This window comes from Neopsephotus bourkii, unplaced genomic scaffold (genome assembly GCF_033783945.1).
Source record: "Neopsephotus bourkii isolate Nb327-2 ecotype Australia unplaced genomic scaffold, CSIRO-AGI_Nbou_v1 NB_333, whole genome shotgun sequence".
NCBI lineage: Eukaryota > Metazoa > Chordata > Aves > Psittaciformes > Psittacidae > Neopsephotus > Neopsephotus bourkii.
The window spans coordinates 1,239,030-1,266,581 of NW_026900839.1; the positions used below are offsets into that span (position 1 = coordinate 1,239,030).

At 40.7% G+C, this 27,552-nt stretch overlaps 4 protein-coding genes across 11 annotated transcripts in view; 3 read left to right on the forward strand and 1 right to left on the reverse strand.

The window, feature by feature from the left end:
- Positions 1–921: 921 nt before the first annotated feature.
- Positions 922–24,712, reverse strand: LZIC (leucine zipper and CTNNBIP1 domain containing). 3 transcript variants are annotated; one of them, XM_061347940.1, is made up of 8 exons: positions 24,665–24,712; positions 14,731–14,829; positions 9,685–9,828; positions 8,615–8,750; positions 7,485–7,583; positions 7,100–7,195; positions 5,284–5,365; positions 922–4,132 (listed from the first exon to the last, which is right to left on the reverse strand). In XM_061347940.1, the coding sequence occupies exons 3-8, from the start codon at positions 9,783–9,785 to the stop codon at positions 4,074–4,076; spliced, it is 573 nt and encodes a 190-aa protein (XP_061203924.1). In that variant the 5' UTR covers positions 9,786–9,828; positions 14,731–14,829; positions 24,665–24,712; the 3' UTR covers positions 922–4,073. The 3 variants fall into 3 exon arrangements, with proteins under 3 accessions (XP_061203924.1, XP_061203923.1, XP_061203925.1); XM_061347939.1 differs by lacking the exons at positions 14,731–14,829; positions 24,665–24,712 and adding an exon at positions 10,560–10,705; XM_061347941.1 differs by lacking the exons at positions 14,731–14,829; positions 24,665–24,712 and adding an exon at positions 10,560–10,702 and having other exon boundaries at positions 9,685–9,788.
- On the forward strand, positions 10,690–18,160 carry NMNAT1 (nicotinamide nucleotide adenylyltransferase 1). 2 transcript variants are annotated; one of them, XM_061347937.1, is made up of 5 exons: positions 10,690–10,795; positions 13,513–13,687; positions 14,077–14,260; positions 14,926–15,071; positions 15,479–18,160. In XM_061347937.1, exons 2-5 carry the CDS (start codon positions 13,570–13,572, stop codon positions 15,877–15,879), a joined length of 849 nt encoding a protein of 282 aa, XP_061203921.1. In that variant the 5' UTR covers positions 10,690–10,795; positions 13,513–13,569; the 3' UTR covers positions 15,880–18,160. The 2 variants fall into 2 exon arrangements, with proteins under 2 accessions (XP_061203921.1, XP_061203922.1); XM_061347938.1 differs by lacking the exon at positions 10,690–10,795 and adding an exon at positions 10,848–10,955.
- On the forward strand, positions 20,737–24,357 carry RBP7 (retinol binding protein 7). The gene is made up of 4 exons (XM_061347876.1): positions 20,737–20,881; positions 23,250–23,428; positions 23,698–23,799; positions 24,116–24,357. Exons 1-4 carry the CDS (start codon positions 20,809–20,811, stop codon positions 24,164–24,166), a joined length of 405 nt encoding a protein of 134 aa, XP_061203860.1. The 5' UTR covers positions 20,737–20,808; the 3' UTR covers positions 24,167–24,357.
- A 2,447-nt stretch (positions 24,713–27,159) lies between the features above and the next one.
- Positions 27,160–27,552, forward strand: part of UBE4B (ubiquitination factor E4B) — a 38,639-nt gene continuing 38,246 nt past the window's right edge. For all 5 annotated transcript variants that reach the window (XM_061347944.1, XM_061347946.1, XM_061347947.1 and 2 more), the window contains exon 1: positions 27,160–27,350. In XM_061347944.1, the coding sequence (XP_061203928.1) occupies positions 27,327–27,350 (24 nt within the window). In that variant the 5' untranslated portion in view covers positions 27,160–27,326. The remainder of the gene's footprint in view (positions 27,351–27,552) is intronic.

Here is a 27,552-nt window from a genome sequence, read left to right on the forward strand (position 1 = left end):
GCTTCAATTTTCTCTCTAACACATTTTCTTTTAGATCAGTACAATCATTGGATTCACCCTATAGAGAAGGAAGATTAAAAAAAGGAAGCTTATATATGGCAGAGAAGAACGCTGGGCAACTTTGCTGACATGTTTAAAGCTACTGTACTTTACAGTTCTTATTTCAGAAGTAAAATGATAAACAAAAAACAAGGCACTTTTAATCTTCAAAGCAATGCATGATCAATAACAACTTCATAGCACTCGATAGTCAAGTATCGTAATCTCTATTTTACTCCAGGAGAGAAAGATGTGTAGGGAAGTGATCTGCCTGGGTCTAAGTGGGGATGGAACTCAAACATCACAAGCTTTTACGTTAAATGACAAAATCATGCTTTCGTTAAGGAATTATTCTTTTGTTACCAGTTTTTATTTGAAGAAATCATTATTATAGTAAAGGAATTAAGGAATTATTCTTTTGTTACCAGTTTTTATTTGAAGAAATCATTATTATAGTAAAGGAATTATGGACCTTTTTTCCCCAGCCCCTCCAGAAGCACTGGAGATCCTAGTGGAGGTAAATCCCAGGATTATTTGGCTAATATTTAGCACAGCACACCAGTTATTTACAATGCTTCTGATATTAATCTAACCACTTCGAGTGAGTTACTGAAGTAACTATTTGCTAAGGTCAGCACATGAATAGCTTCATATTGGCAACAACTTCCTTGTTAAATTACCTTCACAGTCAGGGCATTGTGCAGGACACATCCAGGCTCTGGGCTGGAGCTTTCTGACCCTTCACAACTTTTGAGAAGGGAAGTCTGGCCTGCCATACTGAATCTTGAAATAGTACTGGTCATTGATCTCAATCTCATCTCTGTCCATCTAAATCACAAGAGATCTTTTAAAGAACAGAAGGAGCACAACGTTACAAAGATATTCAGTCAAAGATGTATTTAATAGGAATTTTACAACCGCCTGCAGTACAGAAAATGCAAAAATCCTGAAATATTAGCAAATCAATAAAAAGAGTTTCTCCTGGAAATGTACGCCTCTCAGACTACAAGGGAAAAGATTTCCATATCATTGTACTGTAAACTTACTGTGATCTGTGGGAGAGATTCTGATGATCTGAGAGATTTCATTTACATACTAATGCCACAAGCAAGCTGGGGGGTGTGGGGAGAGAAGAGTTACTTAGCACCAGTAATGAGCAGAAAGGAAAAGAAGGCAGCTACAGTCCCCAGGGACTGTTTTGTTTTCAGTAATTTTAGACTGTCTAATAATGCCTTTTAATAAGCTGCTCTCAGCTATAAAGCTGCAATCAGCCCTTGTCAAAGAACATAATGCTGCCCCAGACAGCAAAACAGTTTTGATATAATGGACAAAGGACCCCATTTAAATAAAAGCTTCTTAAAAAAGAAATGAGGAAAAAGTTCCATCAGTGTTCAGACAAATTATGTTGTCTATACTGTGTATCCTTTCATTTCTAACACACTAGATTTCAAGATCTTTATTAAAGCGAAATGCATTCTAAACCCCGCATTTTCTAGTTCACTCCAGTCCTAGTTTATAAGTAGACCAACTTGCTTATTTACTGGGTGTTTATGCCCCATAGTGCAATCTAAGTTATGACTGATCCTGTTAATTTTCTGGTTTTAGTCTATGCTACTCACTTAGTCTCTAAGTGACTCCTGTATGACACAGATTAACACTGCAATAATCTATCCACATTTAAGACTATTTCCACTTAATTTGAAGCAGTTCTCACTGAAGCTCAAGTCTAGCTGTAAGAGTTAAATATATATATATGATAGGTGAAACATGGATGTTCTACCCCATTAAACACAGGATTCCTCAAAACAGTGGGTCACCTTCACTGCTGACAAATGCAAATCCAACTCCAGCATTGCCAAGAGCCGTGCCACCATAAACTGGAACTGAATCTACCCAAACTTTGGGTTTAGAAGTCAGTTTATAAACCATTACTAATTAAAAAATAATTCAGTATCATCCATTTAGTACACGTATTTCTTATCATTCAAAGCACTAACAAGATGGGAAGAAGATCACTTTTTTCCTCTAGGAATTCTGATCTTTACAGTATTATCACCATCCTTTTCTTTCCAGGAACAGACTTACTGTGATGGCAGCTAGCACATTTTACAGCTCAGTTCAGAAATGCCTAAGATTTAAGACACATTGCCAGTAAAATACCCAAAATACCCCAAAATCACTCAAACCAGCACAAAATCTGTTTGCCCTGAAGATACACCATTCACCTTAGTGATATAGGTAGAGATCTCTTTAAACTCTTTTCAGCGTCAGTTTTACATGTTGAAGAATCAGCACAAATCACTGTGGCATTTGGTTATTGCACTTTGTGCTTATTTAAGGAAAAATAAATTTACCATTTAGAAAGAACAAATTAAGCAGCAAAATGGCAGCTTTTTCATCTCAACACATTTCTGCTCCACCTTATGGGAAGGGGAACTGGCTGTACCTGTGCCTGGCAAGTCCCATTTTCTCTGAGGGGTGCCAGATAACAATAGCACATCAACACAAGCACAGCCAAATCTCCTTTTGCCAATGACATTTCATAATGTTCCCTCCACTTGTGAAGCTCTCCAGAGAAAGGAAGTGCAAACATCCAGCCCAAAGGACCCAAAACTGTCTAGTGTTTGAATTCCTTTTGCACAGAAATAGAGGAAAATTGCTTTTATTTGCATGAAGTTACTTTTGCATTTTCCCCCCATTTATTTACAGCTAAAAGCTGTGTACTTTACCTAGTGGTAAGTAAGGGTAATAGGTATGAAATGCAATTAAGCCATCTTCTTTCTTTTCTTTTGGTTGCCAGGATCATCAGATCAGTGCCTGAATATATACCAAGGGAGATCTGAAATGCATGTTTCTCAAGCTGATAATCCCAATGAAATAAAACCTCAAACCAAATGCTAAGTACTAAATTAAAGTGTGAAGCAAACAGTACTTCAAGAAAAAGATTCCCAACATCGATTCACAAAACATAGTTTAGCAGGAAGTTAAACCACACATTTAGAGTGCCAGGTAGCTTCTCCACACTCAAGAGTTAAAGATTCAACAAGAGTAGATTGAAAATCCTCCTACATATTGAGACTTAGGATTCTAATTGCTCTGTGGAGGCACATTCCCCTCTCCAGAGCACTGCCCCCTGATAAACACACTGAGCAAACTTGTACCAATCACATAATGAGAGTCCCCCCCATCACCTTTTAATCTTGTTTCTATTGCAAGCTATTTCATGCTATCTCAAAAATACTGGGAAATAACAGTAGCATGTAGTTCTCCACCCGGAGCTGAAGTAAGAGGTCATAGAAAAGGCTTCTCATTGCCATTTCCAAGCAATTCCCTGTCATTTCAATACACAAGGTTAAATTACTCCAGAAGACTCCCTACAGGGCTCCCATTGTGTGTCAGTCAAGGCTAGGACACAATGGAGCTCATTCATGTGCACAGCAAACAAGCAGCTCAGGGCTCACCATCAGCATACAGTCTCATTTTGGTTCTTCTGCAAACAGTTTGTAGAAAGATGGCATTTCAAATAAACTATGTCAATTTTTCCAAGCTTCAATGCATTCCCAGTACGAACTACTTAGTAGTGAGTCTGGGCAAAAATTAAGACAGTTTGAGAGCAATGTGAAGAATCACCCCAAAAACCACTTACTCATTAGGACTGCTCCTGAAAAACATCTGCTTGCTACAACCACATGCAAAAAAGATTATGTTTTAATAGTTAGAGAAATACACATTCAGAGAAGGTCACAAGAGCTGATTCTTCCCAAAGACAGTCATACCATGCTTTTGTTTCCGGAGTACCACTAAGTGTTCAGCCTCAGAACTTGTACAAGTATGGGGTACAGACACCAGAGTTCCAAAGTGCACTTAAGGCTGTTTACTTCATATCTTCTAGTTAAGAACCCAAGAGGAGGTTTAGGGTCTGGGGTTTTGTTTTGCTTTTCTTTTCAACATGTTAGAAATAGAAAAACCAAATGCAATATGACAGAAGTCCAATGCTGATGATAACTGGAGAGACACAAGCCTCACGCACCTCTTCATTGTTTCGCCTTTTCTACTTCAAAACTTGCTAGAGCAAAGACTTTGTCTCCTGATCCTATGAAAGGGGGAAAAACATTTTCAGTAGTATTAGTTGAAATTGTATATAAGGAAATTCACGATTTCTATTAAGCAAAATATGCGAGATCAAAAGAAATCAAACCTGTATTTTGAAAAGCAGAACACCTGAACTAATTTAAAATAGAGAGAGACATGGTGGCTTGACAGGCCTAAAACCAGACACATTAAATTAATGGTTAACTGGGATGGAGTTAACCATCAGTGGGGCTGATAACCCCACTGATGCTTTGGCTACTGCTGAGCAGTGCTGGCACAGCACTAAGGCAGTCTCACCCCCAAAAGCCAATAGGCTGGGGATGGCAAAGAGAATAAATCTTTTGATTTTCCTTTGCTTCTGTGCACAGTCTTTGCTTTTCTTCACTATCCTGCATTTACATTAACCCATAAGGTTTTATTCCTGGTTTCTCCCCGTCCTGCTGAAAAGGGGGAATCAGAATGCAGCTTGGTGAACAGCCAAGGTGAGCCCACCACACAGAGCGCTTCTAACAAAGCACCCTTTTGAACAAAAGGGTTCTCACCTTGCTTTAGGCTGTCAGGAAGAGAAGTACTTAAAGGTAGGTCACAAAGACAGTGATTTTGTACCCTGACCTAGTGTGGCACTTTCCTGTCATTCATCATTCTTTCATCACTGTTCTAACTGCAATGCTAGAATGAATTGTGCTTACTTAGTGCATATAACAACTGAATTTTCAGTCTCGTCAGTATGATTAGAGTTATGACAATCATGGCAAGAGGAGTAAAACTCTATTCTGAAAATGTGCCTGTAATTCTAGTCATCTTGCTGATTTCTCTTCATCAAGCAAAGGAAAATGCTTTCCTGAAGTCATTAAGGCAACAAAGATCTGTGTAAGAGAGCATCTCTGCTCGAGACAGACCATTCACGCCTTCAGCATTACAGGCAGCACCTAGCATTTTATGGACATTTGGCACTGGATTTATTTGCTGCATTACCTTTTCTGCAGGGATAGTGTATCAGAGTTTCATAGTTAATAAAACAAAAATGGACATCAAAATTTATTGGCATGATCTTCTGTTCATGTTTTCTCTTTCATTGGGGAATCACAGGTATTGCTATTAATCAGTGTTTGATGAGGCAAAGAAATGGGAGCTGTGGGAATAAAAACTTACCAAGGTCAGTGGAGACTTTCTCAAACTGGCTCAGGGCTGCACCAGCATTTGCTGACAAGAATGTCTCGTCATCTGGAGTGAGCTAAATCAAAAAAGGCCACAGCTGTGAACTTGGTACCTTAACTGTGCATATTCCCACCGCTGCAAATCCCACCATCTACATGATTCATATACATGAACTACCACAGGTTAGAGCAATTGTCAGTTGGCAGGTTTTTAAATGACAGTGTTATCAAACATATTAAAAGCCAAAGTAAAAAATATAAACTACTTCCCCTACCACTGAACGTCTTCTCTATGGTGCCTGTCAGCACAGGAAGGAGAGCATATGCAACACCAGACACACCTCTACATGCTCCACTGTTTCGAGATGATCTCCAGTAATAATTTTTGGTTAAAAGTTTTGTTAAAACTCTGCCCCAAAACTACCCAAAGGATGTCAATTACTTTTGTGTCATGTGGTCAATACAGGAATGAGCTAAGATCTAAGCTCACTTCATACCATGTACTGAGGAAAGCCAAACTGCAGCCACCACCAGCTTTGACCGTGTTAAGAGTCCATGACCTAGAAATGGTTCTCTTCCTTTCAAGTGACATTTGCACATGCATATTTTGCTTTTATGTATGTGCTCAATGCCTCGTGACAAGATGCCCATAAAATATTTACAGTAATGAAGTAGTAACCTACATTTGGCAGGTTCAGATATTCTAAGTTAAATGAAGGAGTTTTAAGTAGTGTCAGAGATATATCCTTATTCAAGCAAAGGACAAGTGTGTCAACCTGTTCACAAGCGTATGTATGTCAGTTTGTTTAGGAAAAATATAGAAATCAGGTACAGGCATTCAGAACGATGTTGGAATGAAGAGAAAAGCACCAGCTCCCTGCCTCTGCTGGGCTTTGAAAGCAAGCTTCAAACTACTTAACATTTTCCAGGCTTGTGCAGACAAACATGTCACATTTACCATCATTTGTCACATACAAACAGATATGGAACCCCTATCCTAGCAAGTCCTCTGTGAAGTAGGTTACTGATAGTTTCAAAAGATACAGAGGTTGTGTCAAAGCATGGTGAAGTGGCTTATCTGAAGCAATCCAAGAAACCCATACCAAGAGGATTAGGTATCTTCACACATTCAGTTCACAATCTTAACTAGCCTTTTAACCTATTTGCTAGTATCACCTACTTGGAATACAGCTCCTTTACATACTGCACTTGATCTTTTCCATTACATTCCCTCATTTCCTACAAAAGTTTTAAGTACGGACATGTACAGCAACCTGTTTTCCTCACATACCAGCAACAAAACCAAGTAACAACTCTTCCCCCCTCTAGTGGTAACAACCAGGGATTGTTCTGCCACCGAGGTACTCATTGGGGAAGCAGTCAGTTCATCACTCACCTTTCCAATTTATTTACCTTACACCAACGCAAAATTAAGCTCAATGTATGTCAAAAGTCTCATATAGTGCCTGCCAGGTGGATAGGTGGCAGTTAGTCAGTAAAACACTTGTTTTGTCTTTTATGAATACCATCAACATGTACCAGCTTCCATGTGGTTCACTCATATGACCCACCAAAGAAAGCATTTTTAAGTACAAACAGCCTTATATAAATGTACAGTACTCTGTGATACCTGTTCAGCAGTGAGTGCTTCAGAAAGCCTAGCATTAAAATGGAAGATTTATATACCACAGAAACTGCATTTTTTCATTTGCTCATGAACAGAACTCATGATTTCTTATTTTAATGATTTCAAATTCCTCTTCAACATATATCTAGACATCTCTATTCACCTAACTCTACCACAAGCTTACCTTCTCACCAAGCTTTCTGAGAGCAGTCAGGATTTCCACTTTCTGCTGTGTGTACAGGTCTCGTCCCAACTTTCCAACCATTAAATCCCTGTCCATCTGTATACCAGGGCAAGGAAATAAGTCAAATTACATGAGCATCCCCCTGTTCCACTCAAGGCAACAGCATGAGAAATGCACCAGCCTGTAAGGTCATCAGTATGCATGGTACCCACATTGTTGTCCCTGTTACCTCAATAAATATTTAAAACTGAATACATTCTGAAAGAGAAGCTCTCTTCTGATGCTGTGACCAAGTTTTCTAACACACTTGGTGCTCTTCATGCAATCAGTATATATTTAAATCAGTTAGTCTAGCTCAAAGAAACAGTAAAGCAGAAACATTCACCTCTGCCAACCTTGTCCTCAATTGCCTTGGTTGCTTCTTTGCAAACATTCTAATTACTTCTGGAGTTTTAAATGCTTGGCTGATGGCTGCCTGTATAGCCTGCAAGGGAAAGAGCAAGACTGATCAGTACTAATAAGTCACAAGCTACAGTTGCATGATGATGACAGGAAAGCATCATTAGTATCCTCTGCAACATTCAACACAGAGAGTTCTTCTTTTTCATAATCATGGAAATGAGATGAAAAATAAATATGTGACCTTTATGCAGGGCTTGAAAAATGCACTAATTAGTGCAACTATACTGAGAAGGAGCTGTGAAACTTTTCATTACAGACCAGGTTCTAATTTCTAATCATTTCAAACATCTTCCTGATATTAGCACATCATAAGAGGATGTGCTACGCTATCTTTAGCAGTTTTAATGCTCACACTGATGATTACAGCTCTTCTAAGGGTAAGCAGAATGTAAATGATGAGGCAAATCTCCCACTGTGACTCAAAACCCTCTGCAGAGAGTTATGTTTGGACAAATCATGATCTCTCTGGAAACAAAACCCTAAAACACAGGGCTCAGAAGGAACAAATAGTGTTCTAATTAAACATTCCAAAGGAGAGAAAATAGATCAAAAGTTTGGAAAGTCACATAAAAGAAAATCAATTCACTGAAAAAAAAATTAAAGTCACAGAGTCACTCCTACAGCCTTTACATTTGGACTGGTGCAGATCTGAAACAAATCAGCAGTAAAAGCACAGGTAATGCTGTCTCTATGCTTTCTAACAAGCAGGCATGAACTTTGTTTCTCATGATGTAATTTGTCCTGGGTTGTCCCTCACACCTTTAATATTAATTTGTACTATTTTATGTTATTTTCTAATATTAAGGGTTGGATATATTTAGTTCCTGCCATTTCACATTTTTTTCTATAGTGTTATGGTTATAATTCTACATTTTTTTCTTTTTAAAATGAAGAGACCTTTCAAAGTTTTAATATGTACACATATATTAAATAACAAAAACATTAGATACCTAGATCTAATTCTCACATGTGCCTCTCTAGTAATTATAATGAACTTGCATCTATATTGTGTTTCACTGAGTCCAGGCAGAAGATGGAAGACATCATCCTTACCAGTTGCATCCCACTGAGCTCATCCACCAAAGTCATATCTCCAGACATAATCTTCTTCAGGGAGTCATTGATCTCACTCAGCTGTTCCAAAGTTTCTTTTTTGGTCTCTTCATACTCATCTGCATCCAGCTCCTCTCTAAAGAGGATCCAACAAGGCACATTTATTCATAGGATTAAACCCGAGATGTAACGTGGAGAAAAGGACAGCAGGGAATACCATGGAGCTTGCTTCCTCAGACAACAATGAAAACATTTACATCACTTCAGATCATCCTGCTCCAGCCCTCTTAGGTATTATTTAGCTAATGCATATGTAGTTTTCTTGGTTGTCCACCACCTCCCAGCCACCCATGCACATGTATTGTTTGCATGAAGTCATTGAGAACTACAAGATGCTCAACGCTTGGTGCAGTATTTAAAAGGGTTTTTTGGATCTCAACAAAAATACGCAGTGAGTCTGTCTTGCTCAAAGCTATAGTGAATGCACCTCCTCAACCCAAGCCCATCAAGTTATTCAGGAATAAGAGATCCTTCTGTCTAAACCTTGCCCAAAAGAACGGCACTACCAACCCTTAGCAGTTATAATTATCATGGAAAAAACAGGTACTGCTTGGACACAAATCACATGAAAATGTTAGACCAAAAAACCCACACAAACCCAGATTGGAGCACCCATAATTATAAGATTAAAAAAAAAATAAAAAAGACACAAGAGCTATTTATTAACTGCTATTAAAAAAGCCCATATGAAAACTAAATTCTGTGAACACCTATTATAAGTTAAAACGTCACACTGAATCCCAATGAAAACAGTAACGAGCATTTCCGCCCGCACTTCCCTCAAGAAGATGTTAAACAGAATAATCTTAGTAATAAAAAAGGGGCTTTAAATTTATTTTTACTACCCAACACAAACATTTTTAAATGTTTACCTCATTTTAAAAATATAAAGCCACAGCAAAACAGAAAATAAAATAAAACCCCACAAGTTTTGAAAGGTACCAATTTCTGCTGCCAACCACATAAAGAGAAATATTACCACGTAAGAGGAAAGAATCTGGTTTTCTTACCTACATTCCTCCAGATCTTGAAGCTGCTGCATTAACCTATCCAACTGCTCTTCCAAGTTCTGTTTGAGCTTACTCGTCTCTGTTGCTCCTCTTGAAGCCATCTTCTGTTTTCAGGTGAAAATTCCAAGCTGTTACATGACACTCCTAGGAGAAAGAACATTCTATTGTTGTGTACCAACAACTCAAACCTTATTTTGATGGAATGTCTAATCAATACACTTAGAAGATTCTTGCAGTGGAAATACAAGGGTGTTAGGCTGGGTCTACGGGTCTGTTATCTCAGTAGTAAGAGTCAAATAACCACAGTGCATAAAACCAAACCTGTTTCAAACCAAGCATCACTTACTGAAATGCAGAGGCCCCACTCTATGAACAACAGATTTTACTGTTCAGCAGCCCCTTGGGAAACTGTTTAAGAGACAACAACCCAGATGCAGGTGTCTGAAAAGGGCAAACACCTTTGAATCACAGGCTGTGGAAAAATGGAGCGCTCTAGATAAGATCTATGTTTCTATGTTTCTTTGGGTATCAAACAGGAGCAGTCCCCACGGGACACCTGTCGTGGTCCTTGGTCCAGCGAGTTCTGAGGGTCTCCACCAAGGCCAGCGGCGCCTCTAGCCACACAAGAGGGGAGCGGACAGGGCTGGGGGTGTAGGACCGAGAAGCAGGAATAGACGCGCTACCCGATCCCTGCCCGCCTACCCTCAAGGCCACGCTCCCGCCCGGCTCTTCCTCTTTCGCGCCTGGCAGTCGCGGGGACGAGTCCGCGCCGGACTCGCTCCTGCGGTCAGAGCCACGGGCCCAGGAAGGAGGCCGCCACCGGCCACGTCGAAGCCACAGAACCCCTAACCACCCCCGGGCCCACCGCGCCTCACCTGGGGCAGGCCGCGGCAGGCGGGACCGACAGCACGGGCTCAACGCAAACCCCGGCGGAGCGGGCCGCGTCTGACAAGCGCCGCTTCCGGAGCGGCGGGGCCAATCGGAACGCGCCGCCGTCGCACTCGAGCCAATCGGAACGCGCCTCTGTCGCACTCGAGCCAATCGGAGCGCGCCGCTACCGCACCGCCCGGTGCGGCCCCTCTCCGCGGAGCTGCCGGCGCGGCCGCGGGCGGTAAGCGGGGACAGCGGGGACGGCGGCGGGGTCGGGGCAGTACCGCGTGTAAGCCGCTGGCGGCGCGGAGCTGTGGGGAGGAGGTTACCGGAACGGACGGAAAGCGGGAGTGGTTGGCGTGGAGAGCTTCCAGCAGCAGCCTGCGTGCTGCTAAGTCAACGTGCTTAAATTCTACAGCCATATAAGCATGTTAAATAACGATTTACCTCCGAAATATCAAGGAGATTGTCCAAAGCAGGCTTATAATTGGCTGCTTATCCTCAAAAGCCAGCAGGCTGGGGTTCTGAACTATCCCCAAACCTACTGCTGGATGGTTTACTTGGATGGGTTTTAGGGCAAATAGTTGTCCAGCCTAGCTAAGCACCAGTAGGACTGCAAGTGGTACACAGATAAGCATGATGAGATAGTATATAAGCACATATGTAAAGGTGCATCACAGGGCACCTCGTTTTTCCTTCTGAAGAAGGGAAAATGACCCGGGATGCCCCACATGCATGGACAATCAGCAAAGACCACTTTCATTTAGTATGTGGCATAAGATAAGACTGTTCTCAGCTGTGGCACTAAATGCCTATACAGATCTCTGTATAGCAGAAACTGGACTGCTAGTTTGAATCTTGTAGTCAAACTGATAATTAGATTTGTGTCAGGCAGTGCCAAATTACACTTAATTCATCAAAACTACTCGTGTTACTATACAATAAGAAGAGTCATAGCTTCAGGCAGTGGCTGGGACTCAGTCACCACTGGAACGTTGTCCTTTTCTCCCAGGGAATGTGCAAATTGCATAGCTTTTCCCCAAAAGTTAGAGCTACATGAAGGTTATTCCGCAGAAAGCAGATCGCAGCTCTGATGGAGCTGTATTGGTTATGAGGATGATACTGTGAAACAAGTGCTGAACAGAGGAGGTCACTGTGAATGGGGAGACTGGAGGCTGTGGGCAAGCTACTAACTCATACTCTTCTATGTAGATACGAAGCTCTACGAGGTGAGTTCATGATACGATAATTGCCTGTTTCTGAAGAATCTGTAGCAGCATCAAAACGGACACCTGGCTGATGCCAGAAAAGGCACTACCGATTTCCAGCTTAAATTTTCTACTCTTTTTGCCCTTACTTTTTTAAGGAAAAAAACCAACCCTCTTCAGATTTGCAGCATGAGTGACTTTCTTTAGAAAGTGGGGCTTTAGACAAAGCAAGGCTAACTCCTTTCCCTGTCTGTTCCCATAGTAACACTCCTAGCCCATGCCCCACGAAGGCTGCACTCCAAGGAACGCCAACACTTCAAATTCCAAACTACTCTGCAGTAATAAAGAATATTTCTAAAGTCTGTAAAACTTGAAAGCCCAGAAAAGTACTAACACCTGCAAAACATGAAGCCTTGAACGACTCTTTCATGCAAGGGCTGTTTGATGTTGGTTCATAGTAGCTGGTACAAGGTTAGCTGTGATGATATCTTAGCGGTGTGGTGGCTGTGAACATCACTCAGTCTCTTTGTAAAGGATACAGAATGTGAGGGTGACCTTGTGGGATTTTTCCAGGCTGTGGTGTTGCTTTAGAAACAACAGGAGACTATTCCTGCACAACACAGACGTCTTGGACATCTCACAGACACAGCAGGAGGATGGCCTGTAATATATTCCAGTTTTCATTTGTTCAGGGCCAAGCTAAGGGAAGCTCTCTGGACAAGCCAGAATATACTCATGAAAGAACACCGAGAAGCAAAAATCCATGTTGTGTGAGGAGAAATGGAAAAGTAGTGAAATTTTCTTATTTTCACCAATTCTTAAGCAGCTTTTTGAAGGCAAAGTTCAAAATTGGATCAGTGCTGTTGTAGTTAAAAAACAGGAAAGAAAAGTTGGTATTTAACTGCAGCTTTTACTAAACTTCTTAAAATTCAGTGGTTTTTATCATCTGTTCCACTGGTACACCTGCCACTTACTTCCTGGAACACAAAGTAGATTGGATGTTTCCATGTTTAGGCCAGAGCACTCTCTCCCTACATACCATGAACATGTAATATCTAAATGAATCCCAAATGAAGACATGCTAACCCTCCTCTCCTCTGCAATTTAATGTTACATTTACAGATTTTGCTGGAAAGACTCACTGCAGTTTAGAATAGAAGCCCTGGGAACTGTGACAGGTTGTTCTTCCCCCTCCTCTTCCCCCTAAGCACTAGAAGTAATGAAGTTGATTGGCATTGGCATCGTAAATAACCAGCAAAGTTCTAATCAAGTTTGGCCTGCAATCAGGACAAATTATTTCTACTCATGAAGGTTTTGTGCATGAGCTGCTCTTCTGCTGTCCTCTCTTTAGGCAAGCAGCCTGTTTTCAGTAATTTCAGTTTTAAGATGTTTCCTTTTGCATATAGGAGGGAATTGCAGCTACAAGTACACACGTCTTCTTCCTAGCACACTCACTTTCCTCTACATTCTTGATTTCTAAAGTCCCGCAGAAGAATTATCCTCCTTTCAGCAACACAGTGCCACTGTTATCTCAGCTCCTTGCTTTGTAGCTCTATCCTGGGATAACCAGAGAGAACTAGAAGCCATGGTTTTAGTCTCAAAAACTGGATCATGCAGTATCACACAAACAATCACAGGCCAAATGTTGATGGAAGGAAAAGACAGTGTTCAATCTGATCTTGAACTCTTATGCTTATTGGCAGCACAAATAAGTACAAATAACTTTTTAAAATCCCATCTCTTCTCGTAGCGGCTGGAAACTAGCACTAGCATTCCCCACTTGACTCTGCAGCTGTGAGAAATAGCTATGGGAGACCCAGAGAAGAAGTCTGAAGTAGTACTGCTGGCCTGCGGGTCCTTCAACCCCATTACCAACATGCACCTACGGCTATTTGAGCTGGCTAAAGACTACTTCCATGAAACAGGTAGGATGGTAATTTAGCATTCAGAACAGCTGTAGTAACTATTTTTGGAAACAATTAGATATTGAAGCTAGTATGTGTGTATGTATCATACAAAATCATGTAGGCCAAATACATGAGACAGCCTTATAGATCTGTTGCTTATTAATTTAATGAATTTTATAGTTTTTTCTTTATTAAAATATATCCTTCTAATATATTTTACTATATATTTAATTGTGCTGCCTTGAACACTGGCAGAAGTGTATTGTACTTTTCCACTGGACTAACTCTCAGAGCTGGCCCTGGTGTTTTTTAGAGGTTGCAGGGAGTAATAGTTTACATACAATACAGTGGAAGTAACATCTGCTCAACCACTTTTCATGTTCTAATGTTATGTGTTTTTTCCACAGGAAAATACAAAGTCATCAAAGGAATAATCTCACCAGTCGGTGATGCGTATAAGAAGAAAGGTCTGATCAGTGCAGATCACCGAGTAGCTATGGCAAAACTAGCTACAAAAAACTCGGATTGGGTGGAAGTTGATGATTGGGAAAGCAGCCAGAGTGAGTGGCTGGAAACACTAAAAGTTTTAAGGTATTCTTCAGCCAAACCCTAAAAAGTCTCAAGAACCTATAGAAGGAAAAGCAATGGTGTTAGCTTTAAGTTAGAATAATAGCAGGCTAAGCCCAAATCATATGAATAGACTCAGGAAATTCAGAAGTACTATTTATATGACCATTGTAAATGAAAGATTACACCATTAGCCCTAAACATACAGAAAATGAACCTGTCATAGTATTTTAAGATACATTGTTTCTTCGGCTTAAATCAGTTTTTCTGCTGAAAAGGTATTCACAAGGAAGGATAAAAGACTAGAATGGGGTAGACACATGCTATGCAAGCTTCCCTCGTTTGATTCTGATTGTGCTCTGCTGCCCATTTCTGTATTTCAGGGCTGGCATGAGAACTGAAGGAATATCTTTTTTGAGTTGGAAGTTTTTTACTCTTTCAGTCACTGAGGTTTTTTTGAAAATGAACTGTTATTAAAAAAGGAAATAACCAACCTTGCAGTTGTTGCTTTGAAATCTTTCCACTTTGACCATCTTATGATCCAGTTCTCACAAGTCCCTGTTTCAGTAGATAGGTTCTTGGATGTGAAAGTTCTGCAGGAGGAAGCAGTGATAGATCATTGAGTAGATCATACTCTTGCCTTTATTCTCCTGCATCTTTAAAATACCTAAAATACATCTGTTTTGCAGGTACCATCAACAGAAGCTTTTATCTCCTGATCCCACAAATAGCCTGCAGAATGCTATACCTGTAACAAAGGCAGGACGGAAGAGGAAGCAAGAACCAAATAGGCATGAGCCCATTAAAAAGAAAAATCAGAGTCCAGATATAAAAAGTTAAGTCTGTTTGGAAATTAAATGCTTAACAATACTTGCTATTTCAAGGGAGTTGTGCTGATGAGTAGCTTTTTTTAATGCTAGTTGTTGGTTCTGATTTCTCTTTGATCCTACAACATAAAGCAGGAAGCTTTGTAAGAAGACAACTTTAACAGTAAAATGTATAGCACTTTCAGAGGCTATTTTCCAGTCCTTTTGGATGAAGGGACTCCCATAACTTTTTTTCCCCTAGAAAAATCCTGTATTAAGGCTACTCGTTATATACTCAGGAGTCTTTTTATTTCATTCCATTCTCTCATATTAACCAAAGATTAAAGGTAGCCTAGAAATTAAATGTCCCCATCATGTTAGCTAAAATCTGGTGGCCTAAACAAAGCCCCATTTCTCACTTATTTTTCTCTTTAAGGTGCCCCACAGCTTAAACTGCTTTGTGGAAGTGACATGCTGGAGTCTTTCGGGATCCCCAATCTGTGGAAGTTGGAGGACATCACTGAAATTGTGGAAAATCATGGCCTGGTATGCATCAGTAGAGCTGGAAGCAATGTTCAGAAGTTCATCTACGAGTCTGATATTTTGTGGAGACATAAGAATAACATTCATCTTGTAGAAGAATGGATCACAAATGACATTTCCTCCACCAAGATTAGGAGAGCACTGCGGAGGGGCCAGAGCATTCGTTACCTAGTGCCTGATGCAGTTCAAGCATACATAGAAAAGCATAACCTGTATAGTCCAGAAAGTGAAGACAAGAATGCTGGGGTTGTCTTGGCTCCCTTACAGAAGAATACAAGGGTTTCCAAGAACTAACAACTAATAGGCACTATACAACTTTCTGCTGTGAAAAAAAAGCTACAGTTTGGTACAGGAAAGTATGTCTTTTAAGGGTTAGGTTTTTTGGTTGTTTTTTTAAAAGTAAAGAGCAGGCTAATTCTGTGGCTTTAGTATATATGTAGTTGCTGTTGAGGTTTGGTGCACTCAATAATTGGACCTACGCAATCTTTTTTAAATCCAGTCAGATTTTCACATATAACATGTCACAGTGCAGTGAACTAAATACAAGAATTCACAATTACAGATTAACAAACAAACCAAAGGAGAATGTTTTGATTGGTTTTAACTCAGACCACTCTGAGTCTAATTCTTAACAACTTCCCCTGTCTTAACAGACAAAGCCGTTTTTATTTCAAAATGTACTACTTACTGTCAGGAAATCTGTTTAATTTTTTAAGACATTGCCAACATGTACACCTCAAAGAAACTATTCAGCTCAATGCTGGAAGGAGAAAAGTTACTCCTGGCTGAAGTGGTGCTAGATATACTATGCTTTGAGCTGCCTGCCTTTCAGATACACAGCCTGTTTGTCTGCTGTTGTGCAATTTGCTCCCAGAAATGCCTTGTGCTTTACTTCATTCATGTTTCCAAAGCTGTACTTTAAGCTCAGCAATGTTCTCATGGATGGACAGACCTACTTGAGAAATTGGTTTGTGGCCATTGATTTAATGGCTAGAAATTAGCAATAGTGTCATTGCACTGATTCTCAGACATTCTCCATTTATTTCAAGTAATAAATGAGCTTTCACTTTTGAGCCAAATGTATATAGCCAGAATTTCTGTAACTGGAGTTGAAAAGAAATGGTAGAATATTAAGACTGTGAATAAATGAAATGGTTTTTTATTGCTGGAAATCTGGTTTTGAATCTATTGGTATATTGTCTGTATTATGTGAATATAAACTAGAGAAGCACTGTGAATGTCATGGTCATAGAATTCTAACTCCCTTTATTTGCTGTCATCCCTTTTGTGTTTTGATTATGTGTCTTATAAAAGGTTTCCAAGATGCTTCCTAATGGGTCAACAGCTTTTTCATACAATCTCTACAAGATGACTGTTCACATTTTTCAGATCACCAAATCCAATAGAATGGGAGATTCTTGGGGCAGGAAACCTAGAACCAGGGACATGTTCTACGAACATAACTGTGACAACCTGTAGTCCTCTTCCCCTGGGCAGAGGATCCTCAAAGAACTGAGGGAGCAGTCTAGGCATCTCTAGGAGCTTAGTGGGAATGTGGAAGCCAGAAGCAAAACACAGAACATCACAGGCAGTCCTGGGTCCTGTGAGGCTCTCATAAAACCCAGAAGGGGAGCCAAGACACTATTGGGAAAACCTGTAACCCCTAGTGAAGCTAGCAGTGGGCACGCAGACCTGGAGCCCCACATGAAATTCTGCACAATTACCATACACTAGAACATATGTGTTCTAGCTCTGGCCTGTAGAGATGGCTATCTACAGAGAATTAGCAGGGAGACTGGTGTAAGCTCACAACTTAGAAGTGCACCTGTAACAGCACTGTGACAGAAAATACCATCAAGGATTATTTTGTTTTGTTTTTCTTGATGATTCCTGCATTAAATGTGCTCAGTCTGCCATTTGTCCCCTAGAGTTGAGGCAAGCTTGCACTGTCCTTTGATAATGAGGCTGGGTTTGTTTATCATCAATAGTAATAAAGGTACTGAAAGGTAAATTATGCCCCCTGCAGCACCTTAGCAATCAAACTGCCATAATTGAAGATAACTACATTATTGATGGTGTGCAGGAAAGCATGAGATCCACTTTTCTCTCTTGCTTGCTGTCTGTCTTTATGACTGACAAGAATAGAGGGCAAGAAAGATTTATTTTCAGCACTCAAGTCAACCAGTGTGCTTCTGAATAACTTCAGAGCACATCTTTCTAATAAGAAAGCACCCTATTGATGTGGTCACTTTTCAGAGTAAAACTGCACTTTAAGTCTAGGTTTATTCTCCTAAATAATGATGTTGTTGTGTGTTGGTGCACTTTGTGTAATTCTAGAGAAACTGCAAATTTAGTAGGATGCTTTATAAAGCTTGGGTCTTCAAGCAATTACATTTCACTGGGTTTTAATGTAGTTACGTGTGATGGGTCTTAAAATAAATTGCATGTAACATGCTAATTTTAGTCATGCTGTTATTAACCAAATCTGATGTCTGATGACTACGTGATTTTTAAGTAGGTAGAATGGTGTCAGTGGACTTTTGTATATACAAAATAGAACATTGTTCAAAAATTACACTGACTGCTGAATATTGAGCTTTTATTTTACTCGTGGGATCCAGAAACCTGCCTGTTAACTACTAGAAGTAACCTCACACTGTGTTCAGTTATTAAAATCAGCATCACAGTGATCTGGCATATCTGAAAATGTTAGCTATGACTTTAAAGAGTGGACTAGATCTATAAGAGAATCTATATACTTGAAAACGTCAAGTTTGTGAACAGTCCACTGAACTTCCTTATAAAAGAGTTATAATGCAAAGTATATTATAAATACTGCAATAGTATTTATAAATACTTCATCTACTTCTGAAATAAGGGCACAACCGTAATGGACTGCGTTAGATGCTCAATGCTGCACAGCAATAAAGGTGGAAAAAAATACTTTCCACAAACTGAGAACTGGGGACTTTAATGGAGAAAGAAATGAACCATCCTGTGACACAACCAGAGCATGTGTCAGTTCTTATGAAACATTCCATAGGCAATTCGCTGGCTGAGCCTTGAAATAGTAACCCTGGTAGCCTTTGTAAGTCTTAGTTTGAGATTAAGTACTGATCCCCAGAAAGAAGCACCATATGCCAGACAATCTGCATCATTTTAACTTTCAATTAAAATGTTACACCCAGGCTTTTACACAGGCTTCATTCAAGGACTGACTTCTCTTTACTTGGAAGAGTCATTACAACAGTGCTTTACTACCATGCTACTATTACACGTAGCATTTGTAATAACAAATTATGGGTGAAATGTTACTATTTGAGTCCAGGAAAACAGTAATTTTCATTTTTCTGCACTATTCCTAGCTTAGTATAGGATAGAGAACAATGTCCATCTGCAAACAGGAAACAAGCGTTGACGTCCTAATTTCCTACTAGCGTGATCTGTGAGTCATATAGGTCAAACTGTCAGCCCCAAAAATGTAGCTAAAGTTCAGGGAAATGTAATTTTCTCTGTAAAATGTTACCTTTTTATTCAGCCTAACATGAATCAGTAAACATATAAATGTTGTAGCTATAGGTGAGTTTCTTCATTCAAGATTCAGAATAGGAAATTCCCTTTTACTATGGTAGCAATACAGTTATGCTTTCCCTTGCCCGTCAATTTTGGAGTTTTATTTTAATGTAGCCTTCACTGTGGTGCTCATTGTTGTTCCATGTGACCACTTAAAACATGGGATTAAGCCAACGCTCAGAGCATACGTATGACTTGAGGAATTATTCTTTTCTCCATCTTACCAATGAGGAAACTGAGCTATGAAGTCATCTACCCGTTCTGTACTTGGTAAGTTTGGAGTGCCTACTTGTTCAGCATTATGAAATTCATGTCTCTCGGTAGGTTGTAACAATAAGGCATATGGCTTGCAAAATAACTACAGATTATTTGCAGAAGGAACTGCAAGAGATTGGAAAATCATGTATCTTCTCAAGGAGAAAAAAATCTCCCCTCCAAATTTCTTATATATCCTTTCTGTTTGAAGTCAAGCATTCTTTATTCACTTTTCCAAACACTTTGCTGGGTCATCACTTAGGAGATTTCTTTCACTTCTTTGCTGAAGATAGAAGTCCAACAACGAAGCTTACCTGCTGCATCCTGTGCTCTACTCTCTGTATGTGATATAGGATCTAATAATGCACCAGTGGGAATAACTTCTGTATCATCTTTCCTTTACTGTGTGTTTCAAGAATAAAAAGCAAAGGGGGGAGGTACATTTTCGATATACACGAGAGTAACTTTTGAATTTGCTATTGTTATTGGTTATTTTTAGGAATAGAAAGTGGATTGCATGAAGAAGTATCTGTCCTCTTTCCCATCTAGGAAAACATAAATACAAAGCTGCAGAACTGGAAACAGGTCAGGCCTCTGGATCTGCTCTCTCATGCTTAACTGTTACACGAACTTTCTGCCTGGTAAAGCATCTCAGAAAATAAAGAATTTTTAATGTATACATTCAACTAGCATATAGCCAACAGCATTAAAGAAATCAGAACACAAATAAGTAAACCGTGGCATAGCAGAGTGGTGTTGAGAGTCACATCAGAGAATAACATACACAAACAGGATTTGTCTGTCACTTTTCTGTTATAACCACTAAATAGTGATGCTGCCTACTATTCACCCCAGACATAAACCAACAAGATAAAATGCTTGTCTCCATTACTCTGTCAGAGGTACTTTAAAATTTGCTGAGGCAATACCACTCAGAGCTAAACAGTCAATTTCTGTCTGTTCAAATACAAAATACAGCATGTATTTCTGTGGCTAGATGACCTTTTCAACATGTATGCATATATCAGATCATAAAGCCTAATATACATACAGGGACTTTTAGTAATGGCAAAATCTGGCCATGTTTCCCTTTACAGTATGAAAGAGGGACCAGTTCTCAAACCAGTTCTTGGTTTGTACTGCAACTCTTGGGCTATTAACATTTGCTCCACAGAAGGATTTCAGTAACTGTGAACTTTTCCCTCCAACGCAGCTACAGTTGATGTACACCCTCTTGCCTATTGGCTCAGCAAAAGACCCTTCCCCTCCATCAGTAAGGCTCCAGGATGTAATCCCACCCACAGTGTTCCCTATATAAGGCCTGGTTGGAAAACTATTTCTTCATTTTTGATTTTTGGCCAGAGGTTGACTGCATCTTCCTTCCACAGTCTGGCAATGCCTGTGGATTTCAATGGGACCTGGAACCTTGTCAGCAATGACAACTTTGAAGGTTATATGGTGGCCTTAGGTAGGTGCAAATACCTGATTCTATTCTTCCTGTAAGGGTCCTCTTGAATTTTAGCAGTCTGAATTCTTCTAAAACCTAGATATTGCTGAAGCTTTTTTCTCTGATAACCAATGGAAGGAACATGATATGGAATGATAAAGAGACAGCATTAACTATACTTTATAACCTGCCACGCAAGTGTCAGGGATTTCTCAGCCTAATACTTGTTAAAAGTAGAATGTTTTCATAGGTTTCATCAGAGACAGGGAAGAGCTTGCCCTATCCACTCACCTTCTCTTGCCTTGAAGCACAAACTTACAGAACCTATGTCTAGGGTTAATTGTTAAGTAACAAAAAAAAAGTTCTTGGGTATTTGCCACTTCCAGGCAGTTGTTTAGTTTAGTATCATTTAAACAGCTTACAAAATCCTCATCTCATTACTGTGACTTGTTGATGAGTCTAACTGTCCCTTTTCTGAAGTGCTTGAAGCTAACCTCTCAGCTTGCTCAGATCTCTTACAGAGATTAACAGCACTTTAACAGGGAACTAAAGTTGTTGGTACTTTATTAACTTTCTTGTACAAAGCGTATTACAGACAGTGACAGCAGGGAACCTTGAGTGCTGCCTTCCCTTTTCCCGGCCTCTCCCACCCCTTTCTGCCTTTTTGACTTGTGTAAACTGATGACCAGCAGTGTTCCTTGTTGGTTACTGTATACACAACTAGAATGAAATCTATTCTGTGGCTGTATCTATGCTGGGTGACATACTTAAGCAGGCTAGTTTGTATCTTTAACATGGTGAAAGAACTATTCTCTGATTCTAATCCTTCTAATCAACAAGAAAGGTTGCTCTTACAATGAGAATTTATTCCTCAGTTTGAACACTAAGTAATATACTCCTAATGCTTTAATGTCTTCAAATGGAATAGGGATTGTCTGTTCCTTGATAATAAGCATTGTGGAGGTAAGTAAAGGGCTTCTTAAAATTAAATGTAACTAGCAATCTTGTGAAAAGTGCAATTTGTTTTCAGGATGTAATTGAAGAAACTTACTTAAAAGTAAAGGCAAAGAATCCTGTTGATGATTTACAACCTATCTTTAATTACTCCTGCTTGGCTGCCAGTATACTGAATAAAACAAAGGCTGAAACCAGTATTGTAGAGCTTGAATGAAAAGCTTTTCTGAAAGGGTAAGTAAGAGTCAAGAGGCTAATATCAAATCAGCTGAGAAACTAGAAAGTCAAGCCTAGCCCTACCTTCAATTTAATACCTACCTCTAACATTTGTTAGAGGTAAGAGTAGATTTGTAAGCAGTTTGTACAGACACATTCTTACACCAATGTTAAGGCTTCCTGAGTGTGGCTGTTGCCAATACTGAATTCAAACCCCTCTATGCTAAAAATAAACTGGTAACCATGTGAAAATATGACTGACAGATTCTGGCACTTCTATAATGCATACAGCAATCAAGCCCCACTCAAACACAGACTGCATAAGGAGCCATGTGGCTCAACACATGGTAGCTGAACCCACCCTGTCAAGATCACAACCCCATCCTGCATAAAGTAAGAAACTTCTAATGGTCCTATAAAACAAAAGTTTTAATCTAGGTGATGAAAACAACTAAATTAATATACATTTTACCATCCCCTTCCTGAGAACCTGACTTGGAGCATGCTATTCGCATGCAATGTAATGCAGCTGCCTGACAACTAGATGGCTGTTTCTCTAAAGAAATAAACATTCACTGGAGAAACAGAAAGAAGTTCAGAAGCACTGCTTTAAACTCAGTATTACCAAGGACATCAGGACCATTACAGATAACTAGGAAATCTTTTGACAAATGTGATGTTTTCCAGTTGCACTTAAAAAGGGTTAGTAGCAAATAGCATGTTCTGAAAACAAGCCTGAGTAATTAATTTTAGGACGGTCCTTCATTTTACCCTATTTAAGGTACAGGGTGAGAAGATGTCTTGTTAATTTACTTAATGCCTTTCCTGTCTCAAAGAATGGGAGTAGGAATTAACTACTCCCTTAATCTAAGCAGCTGGTAAGCATGACACCAAGTTTAGGGTGACTGTGTGGGAAACTAACTCACCCCAACTCCTAAAAGGCCTCCTTGAAGTCCTAGAAATCTTGCATAGGAATTGCGCAACAACCAAGTAAACTGGTTTCCAAAGAGCAAAATGTACAAGAACATGACTTGAACTGTGTTAAGGCACAGTTTAAAACCATAAAACCTCAAACAAGAACAATCAAACCACAAAACCTTGCATAGCAGTAAGGTAAAACTATCTAAGAAATGCTTCTAGTAGTAATAAAGCCATTTTGAGTGGCTGTCAAAATGGCTGCTGATAAATACAGCTCTGACCTTTTTGCCTCCTGCCTAAGGTATCGACTTTGCAACACGCAAGATAGCAAAAATGCTGAAGCCTCAGAAAGTTATCAAACAAGAGGGTGATTCGTTTTATATCCATACCACTAGCACATTCAGAGATTATGTGCTTCAGTTCAAAGTTGGAGAAGAGTTTGAAGAAGACAATAAAGGCCTGGATAATAGAAAATGCAAGGTAAGACTGAATATATAAAATCAAGAGGCCATCACAAAATTAAGATGACATGATCAATCCAGCTATTTGAGCGGAAATTGTTTCAAGAATACTAATTGTAATGCAGTACAGAGATGGGAGCCCAAGTTACAGGCACAGAGTTTCACTGTCCATTAGGAGTCATATTTAGGTCCCCTTTTATCCAGGGAAAAAAAGGACATTGTCTGCGAGTATATTGCAGAAGTGAGACAAAGTAGTACAGAAACACTTTTTTGTTTCCTCTTCCACAGACCCTAGTTACCTGGGAAAATGACAAACTTGTCTGTGTCCAGACTGGTGAGAAGAAGAATAGGGGCTGGACTCACTGGCTTGAAGGAGATGACCTCCACCTGGTATTTACTTCATATTTCTACCTATTCTGTCTCTATATGACAAAAATAAGATCTATAATGTGGCAGGGTGTGCAGAAGTCTACTTCTAACTCTGCAGTATTTGTAATGTATGGTGCATAGAAAATACATTCTGCTTCGATTTTAGTTTAGGTGGAACAACATTGTTTCAGTGTAAAGTGAATTCAGAATGTTAATCATAACTTATTAGCATGGCAGCAGAGTGGTGGTCAGTAGTCATGGCAAAGGTTTTATAGTCACTTTTAGAATAAGTTCCTTTGATTACTATGTACATCTATAATTTGGGCTTTGTTTGTAGGAGCTTCGTTGTGAGAATCAAGTATGTAGACAGGTCTTCAAGAGAGCCTGAACACATATACTTGCTCCTATGTGGAGAGACAGCTACGTACAGGAGACTGCATTCTTGTGTCCAGCAGTGGTTTTATGGAGAAGAACTGATTCCTTGTACCTGTTAAATAAATGTTGTGATGTCTCTGGCTCAGGAAGTAAGTCAGTAAGTTGCCAGTGTCTGATTTTTGCTAATAAATGTCTAAAACCAAACCAATCTTCACTACCTGACTTCTGAACATGTTTTCGGAGGAAAAACCAAAACCAATCCAAAATGTATGTGATATGGCTTGAGTCTCTAGTTAATTCAAAGTGTAAATCAAAACAAGAAAACCTGTCTATTCTAAAGGTGTGTGCCAATATCAAACAAAACAGGGATGATACAGATTTATTATTCAAAATGTTTATCTTCAAGATTCATTGTAGTTAACTCCACTTGTTTGTATCTTAAAAGTGTAATGTAAGGTCCTGTATTGTTCTCTAGCTGCTTTGTTCTCAAAAACAATTAAGTTCAGCTTACCAGAGGAAACCAGCCTGTGATGAGATCTCAGAACAATGAAGATAGGTCTGAGTAATCCACACAGATTCCAGCCTGCAAAATAATTGAACTCTATAAGCACGTACATGGCGTGAAAACAATGCTGCTTTAGTCAAGATTTATCTGCATACATCTGTTCAATTAGGTTAAATGGTTTTCTTTTTGACCTTGTGTAATGCTGCATAGAGAAGTAGGCTTTCTTCGCCTCATGTAAACACATGTAAGCGATCAGATCAAAGTTACATGTGAAATGAGTTGCTGCATATTGTTCCTAACACTAACACTGCAGGGATTTTATCTCTAATCAGGAGAGTTTGATTAAATCTAGCTTAATCTTAGCTTAATTACTTTCTATTACAAAAACCTCTGAAGTAATTCCTGACATTTAAAAATATAAGTAGTACCACCTTTCTGATAATCCTTGTCATTCCAAATTCTTAAAGCTACCACCAGAGGCAGATGACAACGTCTGATGAAGCATGCAGGCCTTTTGGTTAGACTGACAAACACCCCCCCCGATTATTAGAGCCCTATGTAAATGTAATCTAGCTTCCAAAACACGGAGAAAAGAGCTAATACTCTTTATACAGTTAGGGAAATTTGGGGAACCAGGCATAAAACGCCTGGTGTTTATTCTATAGGTCCTAACAGTGCTTTCCTTCTGAAACTGAGGAGTTTTCATTTATCTGAAAATGAAACTGCTGTTCCCATGCTATTCTAATATAGATAAGAAATTCATGCAGCAGACCTACTGTGTCACACTATCAACGATACACGGCACCAGTAACGCACACTTGGCTACCCCACTAGATGGCACCTCTGGAACGTATCGAGTCCTTATTTAAGTTGTAGAGGTTCCTAACAGCAGTATTTTAAGCGTTAAATATTGCAAATCCCCTCAAACCCCACAGCTTTTAAGACACGCATGAAAAGCAATACAGGAAGGCAACGATGACCTTAGGAACTCAGTACAAAGAGAGACTCCAAGTAAACATCAGAAAAATGAAGCCTTAGAAACCTGTGTGACTGGAAGTGCAATAATTCATTAGTAAGGCTGCTATTAGGAACTCTTTACAGTTAGAAATCCAGAAAAGTTATTATTAGCAGTGATACTACTTTCCTTCCTGCATTAAACTGATTTGAAAGCAGGCAATGCTATGCAGAGCTTGCTTGAGGATGCTTTGGGGATCTTGAGGATGAGAGAAGGTCCTACAGCTACAAAACTGCTTACCCTGATTTCATTTCTATGCAAACGAATTCACATGCGTTCACCAAATACAAATTAAACACGTTCAAATGCCAGGTAAAACAAGTAAGGGAGCAATCACATGCTCTAGACATGGGGGGAAAGAAAAGACGTTAAGTTAGCCTTTGCCAAGGTACGCACTTCAGCTATAGAACTGAAGGACAAGAACAAACCTCCCCAGAGGAGCACTTGAAGGGCTCTCCTCGCTCCAATTATCTTACAATATTGCTTTGATGGGGAATCTTTTCCGTCACCACTGCTGACCATGGATATTCTGATTTTAAGGTATGCCAGCTGCATGTTTAAGTACTTTATAGAGGTGAACAGAAACGCTGCTTTCTAGATTCTACAATCAAAAGAGATAATGGAAAACCAAAAGCAGTCGACACATATTATAATGGATCAGACAAGCAGAACTGGAAGCAAGTATCCAATTAAAGCCAACGCAGACCTCATTTTATTCTCTAGAGCAGTTTCATTTCAAAGGAGAGAGAAAAGAGAAGGAAAAATTAATATATCTCACAAAAACGTAACTCTGTGGTATAATGAAAGAACCAGGCGCAGAAAAGCTTGTGTTTTTACAGAAGACAAGACAGAAAATACCTCAGGTTCAGACTACACTTGGCCGAGGCCCACTGGAAGCTTGAGTGCACATTACACGGATTGTAGTAATTCGACAAAAAAAAACTACTATCCCAATCGCTCCTCACCCAGGCGCGTTCCAACGCCTTAAAGCAGCGGAGAACGTACCGACCCGTTAAGAAGGGCCGACCGCAACCCCAAACCCCACCTCAGCTCCCACCGCCCCTCCCTGCGGCCTCCTTCCCGCCCTTTTTCCCCCCTCAGCACCGCCCTCGCGCCCGTTGCCATGGTGCCATCAGGCCACGCCCCCCGCCCCCTCAACGAACGAGCAGCTGGCGCCCGGCCCCTCCCTCCCTCCCGCGCGCCGCCTCCCCGCGCTGCCATTGGCTGGGCACCTAGCGCGGGGATCCGGCATGCCCGGCTCCCTCCGCGGCGCCGCGCAGTCTCACGTGATCCCGCCCCAAGATGGCCGTCGCTGCCCTCTTGTTTTGATGAATAATCCCCGCGCGGGGCAGGGGCCGCGGTGCGGGCGGGGGCTGAGGCTGAGCCCGGGGGGTGCGGACTGGCGGGGGCAGCGGGGCTGCGGCTCCCCTGAGGCCGCGGCGGCAGCAGCCGAGGCGCGGAGGGCAGGCGGGGAGCGGGCCGGGGGCGGCGGTGGGGTCGGAGCCGGCTGTTGGTGGGTGAGGCGCGGCACGGCTGCCCCGGAGATGCCCTTGTGAGGCTACCCGGAGGTGCAGAGGCGACAGGAGAGCGCTTCCTCGGAGCGGCGGGGCAGAGGAAAGCGCCCTCCCTCCGTTCACCATTAAGAGGAAGGCGATGGAGGAGCTGAGTGCGGATGAGGTGAGTCTGAGGGGCCCGGGGCCTCAGGGGGCGGCCGGGCCCTGGGGATGAGGGCGGTGGGCTGTTCCTGGGCCCTTTTCCTGGCCCCAGGTTTAAATCTGTGTGAAGGAAGGGGTGTTACTGGGGTGTCTGCCATCGCCCGCTGTCTGTGCTCCGTATTTCCCGTGTCCACCCTTTCTCTGCGCTCCCTGACCTGCGACCC

Excerpts from the sequence above, each read along its gene's own strand:
- NMNAT1 (XM_061347937.1), top strand. The coding sequence starts at position 13,570 with ATGGGAGACCCAGAGAAGAAGTCTGAAGTAGTACTGCTGGCCTGCGGG. Across the intron at positions 13,688-14,076 it reads AGACTACTTCCATGAAACAG|GAAAATACAAAGTCATCAAA; the intron begins GTAGGATGGTAA and ends TTTTTTCCACAG. Across the intron at positions 14,261-14,925 it reads GAAACACTAAAAGTTTTAAG|GTACCATCAACAGAAGCTTT; the intron begins GTATTCTTCAGC and ends TCTGTTTTGCAG.
- RBP7 (XM_061347876.1), top strand. The coding sequence starts at position 20,809 with ATGCCTGTGGATTTCAATGGGACCTGGAACCTTGTCAGCAATGACAAC. Across the intron at positions 23,429-23,697 it reads TGGATAATAGAAAATGCAAG|ACCCTAGTTACCTGGGAAAA; the intron begins GTAAGACTGAAT and ends CCTCTTCCACAG. Across the intron at positions 23,800-24,115 it reads AAGGAGATGACCTCCACCTG|GAGCTTCGTTGTGAGAATCA; the intron begins GTATTTACTTCA and ends CTTTGTTTGTAG.
- LZIC (XM_061347940.1), bottom strand. The coding sequence starts at position 9,785 with ATGGCTTCAAGAGGAGCAACAGAGACGAGTAAGCTCAAACAGAACTTG. Across the intron at positions 8,751-9,684 it reads CAAGATCTGGAGGAATGTAG|AGAGGAGCTGGATGCAGATG; the intron begins GTAAGAAAACCA and ends GATCCTCTTTAG. Across the intron at positions 5,366-7,099 it reads TCAGAAAGCTTGGTGAGAAG|CTCACTCCAGATGACGAGAC; the intron begins GTAAGCTTGTGG and ends TTTTTGATTTAG.